The 14,015-nt window shown below is 40.2% G+C and overlaps 1 protein-coding gene across 2 annotated transcripts in view; it reads left to right on the top strand.

The window, feature by feature from the left end:
- Positions 1–13,685, top strand: part of gjb7 (gap junction protein beta 7) — a 32,590-nt gene extending 18,905 nt beyond the window's left edge. For both annotated transcript variants that reach the window (XM_043686943.1, XM_043686944.1), the window contains exon 3: positions 10,696–13,685. In XM_043686943.1, the coding sequence (XP_043542878.1) occupies positions 10,722–11,480 (759 nt within the window). In that variant the 5' untranslated portion in view covers positions 10,696–10,721 and the 3' untranslated portion in view covers positions 11,481–13,685. The remainder of the gene's footprint in view (positions 1–10,695) is intronic.
- Positions 13,686–14,015: the final 330 nt, after the last annotated feature.

Consider the following 14,015-nt stretch of genomic DNA (forward strand, 5'->3'; position numbering starts at 1 on the left):
GAATTCCCTTCCTCAAAGACTGTAGCTACAGAATCTTTCATTATTTGTAAGGCAGAGATAGACAGATTCTTGATTAAAAAGGATAAAGTAGCCATAGTCCCATCAGAGTGCTCTTTCATTAGAGAGCACTCATACTTCATTTGAGGGGAGAGATTGCGAATGTAGGTACCTTCAAGTTGATCGCAGCTAGTGTAGGAATTGAACCTGTGCTGTTGAAGTCTTTTTCACAAACCAACTGTCTAGCCAACTGAGCAAACCATCCTTCCAGGTTTTTTTGATTACAATGGTGATAAAAAATGTTCAGAGCCATGCAGGAATATAGGGTTGAGATTAAGATCAGATTAGTTGTGAATGGCAAAGTTGCTTATCCTTGTTTATATGATGGTTTGTAATAAAAACAAAACACACAGGAAATGTTCAAAGGTAATTGCGGTCATGTTGTAGATTCATACAGCATAGAAACAAATACTTTGGCCTAACTTGTCCAGGCCGACCACATTTCCAAACTAAACTAGCCCCATTTAGATTGGATTCCCTACAATATGGAACAGGCCCTTCAATATGGAACGAGTCCATACTAACCCTCCCAGACCCATTCCCCATGCACCTAATACTATGAGCAATTTAGTTTAGCCAACTCACCTGACCTGCACATTTTTAGATTGTGGGAGAAAACACATACAGACAATGTGCAACCTCCACACAGTCAGTTGCCCAAGGCAGATATTAAACCTGGATCCCTAGTACTGCGAGGCAACAGTGCTGATCACTGAGCCACCATGCTACCCTTTGGCCCGTATCCCTCTAAACCTTTTCTATTTGTGTACCTGTCCAAATGTCTTTATAAATATTGTAACTGCACCTGCATTCACCACTTCCTCTGGCTGTTCATTCCACATACAAATCACCTTCTGTGTGAAAACGTTTCCCTCAGGTGCCTTTTAAACCTTTCTCCTCTTACCTTAATAATTATATTCTTTAGTTTTGAATTCTCCAATCCTCAGGAAAAGAGTCAACAGTGTGGTTCTGGAAAGGCACATCAGGTCAGGCAACATCCTAGGAGCAGGAAAGTCAACATTTCAGGAAAAAGCCCTTCATCAGGAATCCTAGGGAAAAGACCATAGCCATTCATCTTATCTATGCCCCTCATTATTTTATAAACCTCTTTTAGGTTACCTCTCAACCTCCTATGCTCCAGTGAAATAAGTCTCAGCTTATCCAGCCACTCCTTCTAACTCAAACCCTCCAGTCCTGGTAACATCCTTATAAATCTTTTCTGAACCCTCTCCAATTTAATAATATCCTTCCTATAGCAGGGTTACAAGAACTGTACATAATATTCCAAAAATGTCCTCATCAACCTTCTGTACAACCACAACATGACGTCCAACCCCTACACTCAATGGTCTGAGCAATGAAGCCAAATGCCTTCTCTACCCAGTCTACCTGTGACACCACTTTCAATAAACTATGGACTGGCATCCTTAGGTTTCTCTGTTATGTAACACTCAACTTCTTCCCTCTCCAAAGATGCTGCCTGCCATCCTGAATATTTCCATTGTGTTTTGTTTTCATTTCCATTGTGTTTGGCTCTTGCTTGGGGTGGCATGGTGGCTCAGTGGTTAACACTGCTACTTCAGAGCACAAGAGACCTAGGTTCAAATCCTGCCTTGGGCAGCTATCTGTGTGGAATTTGCACATTCTCCCCATATCTGTGTGGGTTTCCTCCCACAGTCCAAAGATGTGTGGGTCAGGTGAATTGGCCATGCTAAATTGCCCATAGTGTTAGGTGGCTTAGTCAGGGTAAATATAGGGGTCTGGGTGAGTTGGTGTGGACTTGTTGGGCTGAAGGGCCTGTTTCCATACTGTAGGGAATCTAATCTAATTTTAGATTTCTACCATCTGTTGTATTTCATTTTGTTTTGATGGGAAGGCTTGGGTGATGTTGTGGGTGATTGTGGTAGTGATTGGACTCAGCCCTCTAGTCTATACTGAGGAGCAAACTGTCTCAGCTGTAATTGTTTTGCAATAGCTGAGATATTATTAGACATACAAAGTTTCACTCTAATTCATAGGCCACTTAAAACACACCCATTGTTCCTATTCTACCACTGATGACCAACCACAGAAAATGTGTGGTTCCCTCACAATGTGCCTCCCATCTGACCTGTTAGTTTGCCCTATCTACCCCTATAGTCTTTGGAGTTCGCTTTACTCTTGATCCTTGGATGATCTTTTACAGATAATGGCTGGGATGAGCCTGCCAAATGAATTGAAAAACAAATGCTTAGGGATAAATGAAGTGGGTGTAGTGGATGTGGGGGCGATTGCTTCTTGTGTCTATGTTCTAGAACATTCTCCATCCCAACAAAGACTTTTCCTTTTATCCCTAGCTCATGGATACCTGGTGCTGGAACGCAGGTACAAAATGTGGGAGGTTGAGTACTCCCCCTGCTACCCTTCCTTGAACAGTCCACATCATCACCCCAGAAAAAAAACACAGTAATTATCACTAAACCAGACAGGAGCCAAACTAAAATTTTAATTTATTAATTGAACATAAATGCAAAGTAAATGCAAGTCTGAACAAGAAAACAAATTATCAAGTGAAATGCTGTACAAATCCACACTGAACAATTATACATCATAAACAAATGCTTATGAGTTGAACTCAGTCAAGTTACTGACAGATTGTGGTTGCTGAGGAGCCTGGAGTGTTGATGCCAATAACAATTGTTGTATAATTAATGAGGTCTTGAAAATTGACAAACTCAACAGTACGAGTGTTGACAGAATGAGGCAGGTGTTAGATGGAAAATGAACAGCTGAATGTGTTGTTGATTATGAAGGTGTTTGTTCTGCTTGGACCTAAAGGCAAGGCAAAATCATACCATGAAATTGGGAAAGAAATCGCCACACTCATGTCTGATGAGGTGACTGTTATGGACATGTTGTCTATCTATGATGCCAAAACATGTCCCTGGGAGCTGTGCCTTAATAGAGTGTGTAACAAAGATCCATTGGACTTGCTCCTAGATGGTCTGATGAGGAAGGATTGGTTAGAATAAGGAGATTGAGATGAGTGAGTTTGAGTGATGTTACTGAGGTGGAATTAGACAATATCATCGAGGTCGCAAACATGAGGGTGGGAGTTCATCTTGGGAGCAAATGTATCACTGGGGTGGGAACAGACTGTCTTAATCTCTGATGAAGGGCTTTTGCCCGAAATGTCGATTTTCCTACTCCTCAGATGTTGCCTGACCTGCTGTGCTTTTCCAGCACCACTCTAATCTAGACTCTGACCTCCAGTATCTGTAGTCCTCACTTTTGCCCTGTCTTAATCTCAAATTGTTCAAAGATTCATGGTCAATGAAGTGTTGATATATCACAATGATGAGAAAGGCACAGCATAAATATAAAACCTCTTTATTTGAAGACTTTCAGGCTTTGGAGAAACAGCAGCCATGATGAACTCTGTCATAATTAGAATCTAAATCTTTCCATCTCTGGAGCGCTGGAGGCAGGCGTGTGACCAAAGATGAGGGTCAGATTCTCAAACAGTCCCAGTGCATTGACCTCCATGGGGAATGTCCAGGTACTTGCAACTCCCAATTCTGGTTTATTTAGCTGAAGTTGGAATGTGTGGTACTGGAGGAGTGTGGAGATTTTGGATGTTGGAAACACAGGGCCCCTTGAGTATATGAATAGGAAGAGTTTGGAGGGATATGGGCTGGGTGCTGGCAGGCAGGACTAGATTGGTTTGGGATATCTGGTCAACATGGATGGGTTGGACCGAAGGGTGTGTCTCCATGCTGTACATCTCTATAACTCTATGACTCTGTCTGCAACTTTGAGTCAGAGATTGCAGGCAGATCTGACTAATGTTCCTGAATTGATATCCAGGAACCATTAGATCAAATTTAGGGTGACACAGTAGCTCAATGGTTAGCACTGCTGCCCTCACAGTGCCAGAGACCAAGGCTCGATTCCACCACTGGGTGACTGCCTGTTTGGAGTTTGCACATTCTGCCCATGTCTGTGTGGGTTTCCGCCCACAGTCCAAAGATATGCAGGTTAGGTGAATTAGCTGTGCTAACTTGCCCATAGTGTTCAGGGATGTGTAGGTTAGGTGCATTAGTCAGGGGTAAATGCAGAGTAATAGGATAAGGGAATGGGTCTGGGTGGGTTACTCTTCAGAGGGTCGGTGTGGACATGTTAGGCTAAATGGCTTGTTTCACAGGAATTCCTTTGTTGCAATGAGGTGATTTACACAAAATTTGGCAATTCTGACATTGGTTACAAAATTGCATGTTTAATATTCCATTGTCCAATGTTTATATTAAATATTCATCGTAGGGAAACATGAAATTTGTCTCTGATTTGATTTTGGATGGTATTAATTAAATTTATGAAAAGAGAACACAATGAAATTGAATGGTGTATTTGCTAAAGATTGCTGCAGACTTCATATCTGTCAACAAAATTTGCACTGAATTAAAATTCGATTGTCAAAACCAGTTTTTTCTATTTACAGTGTTAGTAGATCTGTCAATAGAGAGTCATTTTGATTCAAATGCATAACAATATTCCCCTGTGAAATTAAGTAAATCGATATGATATTTTAAATTACAAAAAAATCCTATGTTAGACTAATTCAAAAATATTCTTGCATTTTGGATTGGAACTCTCAATTAAACCATTCCATACATTGATTGACTTTAATTTAAAATGTAGGATCTACAATAATAAAGTTTGTATCATATAAAAGAAACAAATCATTGATCATGTACGCATTTCTACTGGAATTATCATACACTCAGTACCTCATATAATGAGACAATGCATATTATACAATTCCTAATCTGACAAGGTTAAATATCACACAACACCAGGTTATAGTCCAACAGGTTTAATTGGAAGCAATAGCTTTCGGAGCAACGCTCCTTCATCAGGTGCTTGTGCTCTGAAAGCTAGTGATTCCAATTAAACCTGTTGGACTATAACCTGGTGTTATTTGATTTTTTAACTTTGTACACTCCATTCAAACTCTGGCATCTCCAAATCATAATCTGACAAAATGTATTTGCAACTGGACAGGCATCCAGGTGTCGGCATTCTAGGTTGTGCTAGTTAGAGATGTGAACTATAATTGATGTGAACCCCTAGCACATTTGTCAACTACATCATTATGTCAAAACAAAATTAAAGAAAATATTCCTTTGCAGCATAAAATGAAGGTACAGACTTGATGGGTCGAAGGGCCTCCCTATACTGTATGGTTCTATAAATGATTTGACATGTCTTCTATCTAATTAAAAGGAGTCTGTGCAATTCCATCGTTCACTTAATAGTTGATGCAGATGAAAATCATCTATTATATGACAGCTAAAGTGCTTCCAGAACAAATATGGTTTCCTGAATAATTCCTGGAATTTTTTTTGAAGACGAAAGGTCTCTGCTACCTTGGCTTCCAGAAATGTCCTGATGTGATTTATTTGGGGAACACAGAGAGAGAGCAACAACATACCCGTTCAGTTGCTGATTCGTTCTCCATTTTGGATCTCTCTTGAGCCTTTAGTGACTCTAACGGTCTCGACACATCTTGCATCTTATGCTGCACTATACCACTTGTAAAGAACAAGATGCCTCACACTTAAGCAAACATCCTATTTCCTGCACCACCATTCACACAGTGTTTTTCCACACCCAATTTGTCACAGCAGCACTAGGGGATATCTCAGCTGCTGCTGTCTTTCAGGCTAAGGCAAAGCAGAAGAACCTAATTGAGAGGGGATAGAACTTTTAAAGATAAATAAAGATCAATAAAATGTGACTATTGGCACAAATGAATTAAATTGTGTATTCACTGTATCTCATTAGAATCTGGCCCATAACAATATACCCGCATCTAATACTAGGAGCATCTGAGTCACGGTAGAGCTTCTATTTGAATTGCTGTGACAAAATTGAAAGCCATAGAATCATAGAGATGTAAAGCACAGAAACAGACCCTTCAGTCCAACTTGTCCATGCTGACCAGATATCCTAAATTAATCTAGCCCCATTTGCCCATTACTCATCCAGATGCTTTTTAAATGCTGTAATTGTACTCGCCTCCACCACTTCTTCTGGCAGCTCATTCCCTGCACACCCCACCCTTTGTGCGAAAAAGTTGCCCCTTAGGTCCCTTTTAAATCTTTCCCCTCTCACTGTTAATGTATGCCCTCTAGTTCTGGACTCCCCAACTGTAGGAAAAATACCTCGTGTATTTGCCCTATCCATTCCCCTCTTGATTTTATAAACCTCTATAAGGTCACCCCTCAGTCTCTGATCCGCCGGGGAAAATAGACTCAGCCTATAGTCTCTCACTATAGCTCAAATCCTCCAACCCTGACAACATCTTTGTAATTCGTTTCTGAACCCTTTGAAGTTTCACAACATCCTTCCTATATCAGGGAGACCAGAATTGCACACAATATTCCACAAGTAGCTGTAATTAATGTCCCGCACAGCTGGAACTTGACCTCCCAATCTTATACTCAATGCACTGATCAATAAAGACAAGTTTACCACATACCTTCTTCACTATCTTATCTACCTGCTACTCTACTTTCAAGGACCTATCGACCTGCACTCCAAGGTCTCTTTGTTCAGCAACACTCCCTAAGACCTTCCCATTAAGTGTATTGTTCATGCCTAGATTTGCCTTACCAAGCTTTCAAAGCCCTTCTTTTTGGCATCTTCATTGTGTCAAATTGAATGTCTCCAGTTTTGTCCAAAGTTCACAGTTTAACTGAGGGGCAGCAGGAAACCAAGTGACATACATGTAACTTGAATTTAAACAAACAATGCAGAAAGACATCAGATTGATGCCTAATCCTCTACAAATGCCGCAATCTTAATCTCAGGTTCCCAAACCTGTTTATTCCATGCAGCCATGGACTGGATTTAGACCAGTGGTGAAGAGGTCCATACCAAGAGACAAGGCAAGGATTCCACGTGTGGGACTGGAGACAGGGGGTGAGAGAGGTTAAAACCATCCCTAAGGTGGGTTCCCCTTGGCCTCCAGCATTCCCATCCTCCTCACTGGCACCTCTCTTCCTTTTACCACATCGCACACACTCCTTCCTCTCTCCAGGGATAGCAGTGGCGGTCTCAGGTGAAGGGGCAGTGCAATACTGGCTGTAGCTACTACTCCTGGTATGGAGATCTGCCAGTGTCTCTTTGGTCAGGAGCTCTCTGAGGTGGGTCTTCCTGATGAGAGTAAATCTATATTGGACTCTCCCTATGGCCTTCACATTCTTCCTATAGTGCGTAGGTCAAAGATACAACCAATACTTCAACTGTGTTCTTAAATTTTATATATCACCATCATATAGCAACTTTTATATTCTATATCGAGCTAGAAAGGAAAAGGCACTCAAATTAAAGTGGACAGATGAAGATCTGAGATAGTACTCAAAGGGGTAAGAACTACGGTAGATATTTTTGAATGTTTTTGAATTTCAGATGCTAGCTTTGAATCTTGCTCACCACAACTGCAGATTGAAAAAACCCTCACAACTTGCCATGGAAAACCTTTGGGTCAGCCTTCCCAATTTGCACTAATGGTCCTTGTGTAAACCATGAAGGAATTAGTGGTTTAAGGGTTCAGAAGAGATCTACCAGCCTGTTTCTGGGAATGGAAGGTTTGATTTATAAGGAGAGGCTGGATAGACAGGGACATTTTTTGCTGGAGTTTAGGAGGTTGAGTGGTGACCTTGTAGAAGTTTATAAAATAATTAGGGGCATAGGTAAGGTGAATGGCAGATATCTTTCCCTTAGGGTGGGGTATTTCAAAACTAGGGGGCCTATTTTTAAGGTGAGAGGAGAAAGAATTAAAAAAAACATGGGGGCAATTATTTTACACAGAGTGGTTTGTGAGTGGAATGAATTTCCAGAGGAAGTGGTGGATGCACGCACAGCTATAAAGTAATTTAGGTAAGTACATGAATAAGAAATGTTTGGAGGGATATGGGCTAACCACAGGCAGATGGGACTAGTTTAGTTTGGGATTATAGACAAAAGTAAGGACTGGGCCTCCTCCACTGCCGCTCCCTCACCACCTGACGCCTGGAGGAAGAACGACTCATCTTCCACTTCTTCTCCCCAGCTGCCGCCCCTGCACCCCCTTTAATTCTTCACCCTGGAGGCTTCCTGCCTCTATTCCTGATTAAGAGCTTTCGCCTGATTCATTGATTTTCCTGTTCCTCGGATGCTGCCTGACCTGCTGTGCTTTTCCAGCACAACTCTGATCTAAACTCTAGTGTGGGATTATGATCAGCGTGGACTGGTTGGACTGAATGATCTGGTTCCGTGCTATATGGCTTGACGACTAATTGGTTTTCCTCCTCGTCTACTGTTGAATTCCTTATTTGAGCCTCAATCACTTCTTGACTTGACCATTGCACTTCAGTCTGCACTTTCACATTCTACCCTCTGATTTTAGATGATTCAAAGCTCAGTACATAATGTCACACCAATTCCCATTCTGCTCTCAGTCCTGGGTTTGCTGATCTGTATTGGCTCCAGGGCAAGCAAGGTTTTGTATTTAAATTTCACATTCTTGTTTTGAATATCTCCATGTCCTCACCCTTCCTATTTCTTTAATTTCCTCCAGGCCCACAACCCACTGAGATATCTGTACTCCTGTAATTTTGGCCTGTCATGCATTTTCTCCACTATTTGTGACCAAGCATTAAGATGCCTATGCCCAAGATTTGGAATTGCCTCTGTACACTTCTCTGCCTTACTGCCTCACTGGTCTCATTTAAAATGTTATCCAAAATGTACATCTCTATTTAAGCTTTTAGTCATCTATCCTAAAATCTTCTTTTACGGCTCAGTCTCAATTAATTTTATTATGTGAAATTCCTCGGAATATTTTGTTATGTTTAAGGTGTTCATGAATATAAGTTGTTGCTGTTGAGACAATTAGAAACTTTAAGGCCTTGAAATGCTGCAGGCAAAACTGATAAGATTGCTTCTCAGTGTTCAATTATATGTAAATCTCAATTGAAAGTCTCTCTTAAAATCTCTTCCACCTCTCCACCCTCTTTTAAAACTTGTCTTGAAAACTCATCTCTTTGAAAAATAATGGGATAGAGAGAGGTCAAGTGAGTGGGCAAAAACATGGTAGATGGAGTTTAATGTATGAATGTATGAGGTGATGCATTTGGGTGAAAGAATCAATAGGCAGGCCACTATTTAAATGGAGGGAGGCTCCTATAAAGTACAATACAGAGAGATGCGAGTGTTCATTCAGATGCAACAAGTAATTAAGGAGATAAAAGGAATTTTGATTTTTATGGGTTAGGCTGTAGGAGTTTAAAACAGGGTACAACTGTACAGGTGTTTGTAAGACTGCATGTGGAATGCAAAGTAGAATTTTGGGCCCTGTATTTAAGAAAGGTTATACAGTCAACTTTGTTTGAACTGGCCCTCTCGATAAACCAGCAAAAATTATTCACCTCAAAAACCAGACATTTGCTGTATTATTGCAATGTCCGAGTAGTCGGCTGAGGGTGCAAGTGAGAAGATTCTACCGGTAAGTTTTATTTGAGGCAAAGTTGCATTATTATTTAAGTCAATGTATAGCAGTGATGTGTATACCTCCTGCATCATGTCTCTAATACTTAGTGCGTGATTATCGGGATCTCTTGATTATCTGGAATATATGATCAACTGGTGCACTCCTTGTCCCATAGGGGCTGGTTAACAAAAGGTTTGCTGCACTGGTATTGGAAGTTGCTCAAAAGAGTCTCACTAGATTAATTCCTACAATGAAAGTGCAGAATTATCAAGGACAGCTAAACAGAATAAATCTTTATTCAATAACATTTAAAAGAATAAGCATTACAACCTTATTGAAACATGGAAGATTCTGAGAGGGAATGACAGGGTAAATGTTGAGAAGATGTTTCTGTTAGTGAGGGAATCTTGAACTAGGGGTCACAGGGACACTTATTTAAAACTGAGAGGTGATGGAATTTCTTTTCCCAGGAACAGTGTTCCCTCAAATTTGCTTACCAACTGCACGGGCTCTCCAGGATCCAAGCATGGCTTCTGAAATTGGATGTCAATTGTAAGGGTCAGGATGCCACCACCGATCGTTGTGTGTGGAACATCAGAGCAGCTGCCTGTAAGCGGCTTGGAGGGAATGTTGCACACAAAACAGAGAATGTCTGGAATTCTCTTCCGCAGAGAATTGTGGAGATTGGATCACTGAACGTAATTACAAAGAAAGTAGAGTTTTGAAAGATGAGGGGATTGTGGGCAATAAGGAGCTGGTAAAAGGAGAGGTGACACTTGGTTGTGATCTTATTGAATGGTGGGTCAGGCTTGAGGGGCTGCTCTCACTTCTCAATATTTTGATCCAGTGCCTTAGCACTGCTTTATGTATTACAACACTTTTCTGCAGGTTCTTGGGAGGTTTTATTTCATTAAGTACTCTCCACAAATATGTATTGTCATTAAAATATGACAGTACAAAGTTTAGCGAGGTGTCTTGTGGTAGAGGCCCTACCTCTAGGCCAGGGTATCTGGATTCAAGTCCCGACTGCACTAGAGGTTTGTCATAGAAGTTTGAGCAGGTTGACGAAAATAACTATAACTTGTTACTGTATTATTTCCGAATTTCTTTTCTCTGTTCTGTAGATCCAGCTTCAAGTTATTGAGGAGCCATGAGCTGGGGTTTACTCCGTGATGTTTTGAGTGGAGTGAATAAATACTCCACCGTTGTGGGGAGAATCTGGTTGAGTGTTATGTTCATATTCCGAGTCCTTATCTATGTGGTGGCTGCAGAACGTGTCTGGAATGATGAACAGAAGGAGTTTACCTGCAACTCGAGGCAAGTTGGTTGTGAGAATGTATGTTTCGACCACTTCTTTCCAGTGTCACATGCAAGACTTTGGGCACTGCAACTTATCTTAGTTTCCACCCCTTCTCTTCTGGTTGTCATGCATGTAGGTTACAGGGAACACCGCGAGAAGAAGTACAAAAAAAAGCTGTATAAAGACAAAGGGAACATAGATGGGGGCCTATGGTGGACCTATTTCTTCAGCCTGGTGTTCAAAACAGGAGTTGAGTTCACCTTCCTGTTTGTGCTGGCATGGATGTACGAAGGGTTTATTATTCCTCACCTTTTAAAGTGTGAGATCAAGCCTTGCCCCAATGTGGTGGATTGTTTTGTTAGTCGGCCAACAGAAAAGACCATCTTCCTCTACTGCATGGTGGTCTCCTCAGTTGTGTGCATATTGCTAAACATTTGTGAGATGACCTACCTCATCATAAAACACTGTAGAAACATCTGTGAAAGAAGATCTATCAAACAGGCAAAGCGGTTGAAATGTGGATGTGATTCTTCAGAATTGAATCAAGCTCAACGAAAAGGACTTAGAAACGGCACCCTGAGGTCTTCTGTAAGTATGTGCACATTGTAAAAACCAGAGAAACAGCAGTACAATCTCTGAAAGCTGGTTTTCGAAGAGAGGCTCCAGTGGGCAGTTACCCGCTATTTAAAGAAATAAACAAGCATGGATTATTGCATTAACACAGACAGAGAATGCTGGAGAAACTCAACAGGTCTGGCAGCATCTGTGGAGAGAGAAAGAGAGTTAACGTTTCAAGTCTAGAAACGCTTCTTCCGAATTTCAGAGTCATATTGGACTTGAAACGTTAGCACTGTTTTTATCTCTGCACACATTCTGCCAAACCTGCTGAACTTCTCCAGCACTTTCTACTTGTATTTCAGGTCTCCAGCATCCACAATATATTGCTTTTATTTGACTTCTGGAGGTAATGCCTAGGATTCTTTACCGGCTCATCGAAGGATTAAAAACAAATCCTGAAGAGATTGTGGTGTATAGAATACTAAATTTAACATGATTTAATTATATTTAATTCAAAGCCAAGCTTTGTACAATTGAGTACAGGACACCTGCATAAGGCTGCATTTCGGTTTCCAATATATTCTGGGATTGCTTTACATTCATAACTTTCTAGTTTTTCTTCAATATATAATCCCGAAGCCTCCCCCACTCCAAAGTCCCGCCAGTCTTCTGCTTTCTGTTCTTGATGTTATATGTTACACTGCAACGTTCCCACTTGCCTTATGTCCATGTCCTTTTCTTAGTAGGTTGTTGCTCCTGATAGCCACATTTCTGTTCCTAGGTATCACACTCAGTTGCAGAAGGTCTCACATTCTATTTCACATGAGTTATACAGTATTCTCAGGGATCACACCCTGCTCCTAATGGCGACAAGTTCTCTGGTCTCAGATGTTTTACCCTCTTTCCAATTTGCTCCTCAGGGTGACATTCTATGCTCCTGAGTGTCACAAACTCTGTTGTTCACACCCTGTTTCCAAGAGGTCAGTTTCTGTTCCCAGGAATTACATTCCATGCTCCTGTTGATCATTGTCTGCACCTTGCCAATTTGTCAGTTCTCAACTTCAAATCTTTCTCTTCTCCGTCTGCAGAGTGCTCCCAAACCATTCTCCAATTTTTCCGAAAATTCTGCCCTGGACACACTTAACTCCAAAAAGCAATCCCCAATAAATTCTCTCCCAGACTTCCAGGTGCTTCCAGCCACTCACTACTGCCCTATTTAACAGAATGCTTTCCAATACTCAGTTACCTGAAAGCGGTAAAGATAGAACTGGTGATTTTTTTTTGGAGCACTACATGACCTTTCAGCTATGAAAACATTCACAATAAGTGAACGTGTTTTAATTACAGATTTCTAATTGTCACCGTGATGAAGGAGAAACAACCTAGGGCACAACAGCTTTCTTTATAAAACTGATTTTTATAAATGATTTTTACAGTTGAATGCTTAATATGCTTCACCCAAATTCCATTTTAATTAGAATTTTAAATTTGATTGGTTAATGCCATTACAAAACTAGTATTGACAGAAATGTAGCGAGGGTTATTTTTATTTGACCTTCACTTGTTAAAGGTTAGCCTTAAAATGTTGGTTAATGATCATCAAGCATCATTGTTACTGATTTAAATCTAAAGCTTAATTCACTGATAAAATTAGAAGATCTGACAAAACAGTGGAGATGAGTATGATCGAAATCCATGTGCGGTACTGAGAGGAGTCTATTTTCATTGTGAATGTAATGCCATGAAAGCTTTGCATTCTGATGCTCCAAACCTGGTTTGACAGGTCTAACAAGCAACTATACATTGCACATGCTCAGTTCACATATTTCCATTAATACCATTTGTGCCTGTGGGTGTCAGTTGTGGCTTAGGATACTTTGTTTTTTTTCTCATCATCGTTTTTTCCTAGTGCAAACTAACAAATTGCTGGATTTATTGAATTATTCAATAATCACTACTCAAACTCATACTCTTTGGATTATTACAACTGCTAAACTATTTCTGTTCATCATCATTATTTCAAATGTTGTGGACTCGATGTTTGTTTTGATATTTCATATGTCAATTCTGAGACGATATTTTATATTTGGAAAGACATATGTGATTTCAATATTTTACTTAATTACGCTTCTGTGAAGTACTTTGTAACTACTGTATCTATTTAAAGGCAGTATGTAAATGCAAGTTGCTGCTGGCACAATATACTCACTCTAACAGACTCTGTCTTGAAGAAAATAAATAAACTTGTTAAATATACTTCTTAATTCATTTATTGTTCATTTTGGTCGTTATAAACACTTGATCGTTTTGACTGGGATTTTCAACAAGTAAAAACATTTAGCTGGTTCCATTCTAAAACACAAATATTCTAATGTTTGATACCAATTGATCTGACTTAATGATCTTTCAGAATTCATTTTCCTCATGCTATTATATCTATAAAGTTTATCCAATCCACTTGAGAAACTGGAATGCTTTTGAGGACATATTATTCTTCCAAAAAAGGTTTGTTCAAAATCTAATTTTAATTTATTGACTGTTCCTTTAACTTAGTGCATAGCAGTTTAAAGAAGGATTATATGTGGG

Source organism: Chiloscyllium plagiosum, chromosome 3 (assembly GCF_004010195.1).
Source record: "Chiloscyllium plagiosum isolate BGI_BamShark_2017 chromosome 3, ASM401019v2, whole genome shotgun sequence".
NCBI classification, from domain to species: Eukaryota; Metazoa; Chordata; class Chondrichthyes; order Orectolobiformes; family Hemiscylliidae; genus Chiloscyllium; species Chiloscyllium plagiosum.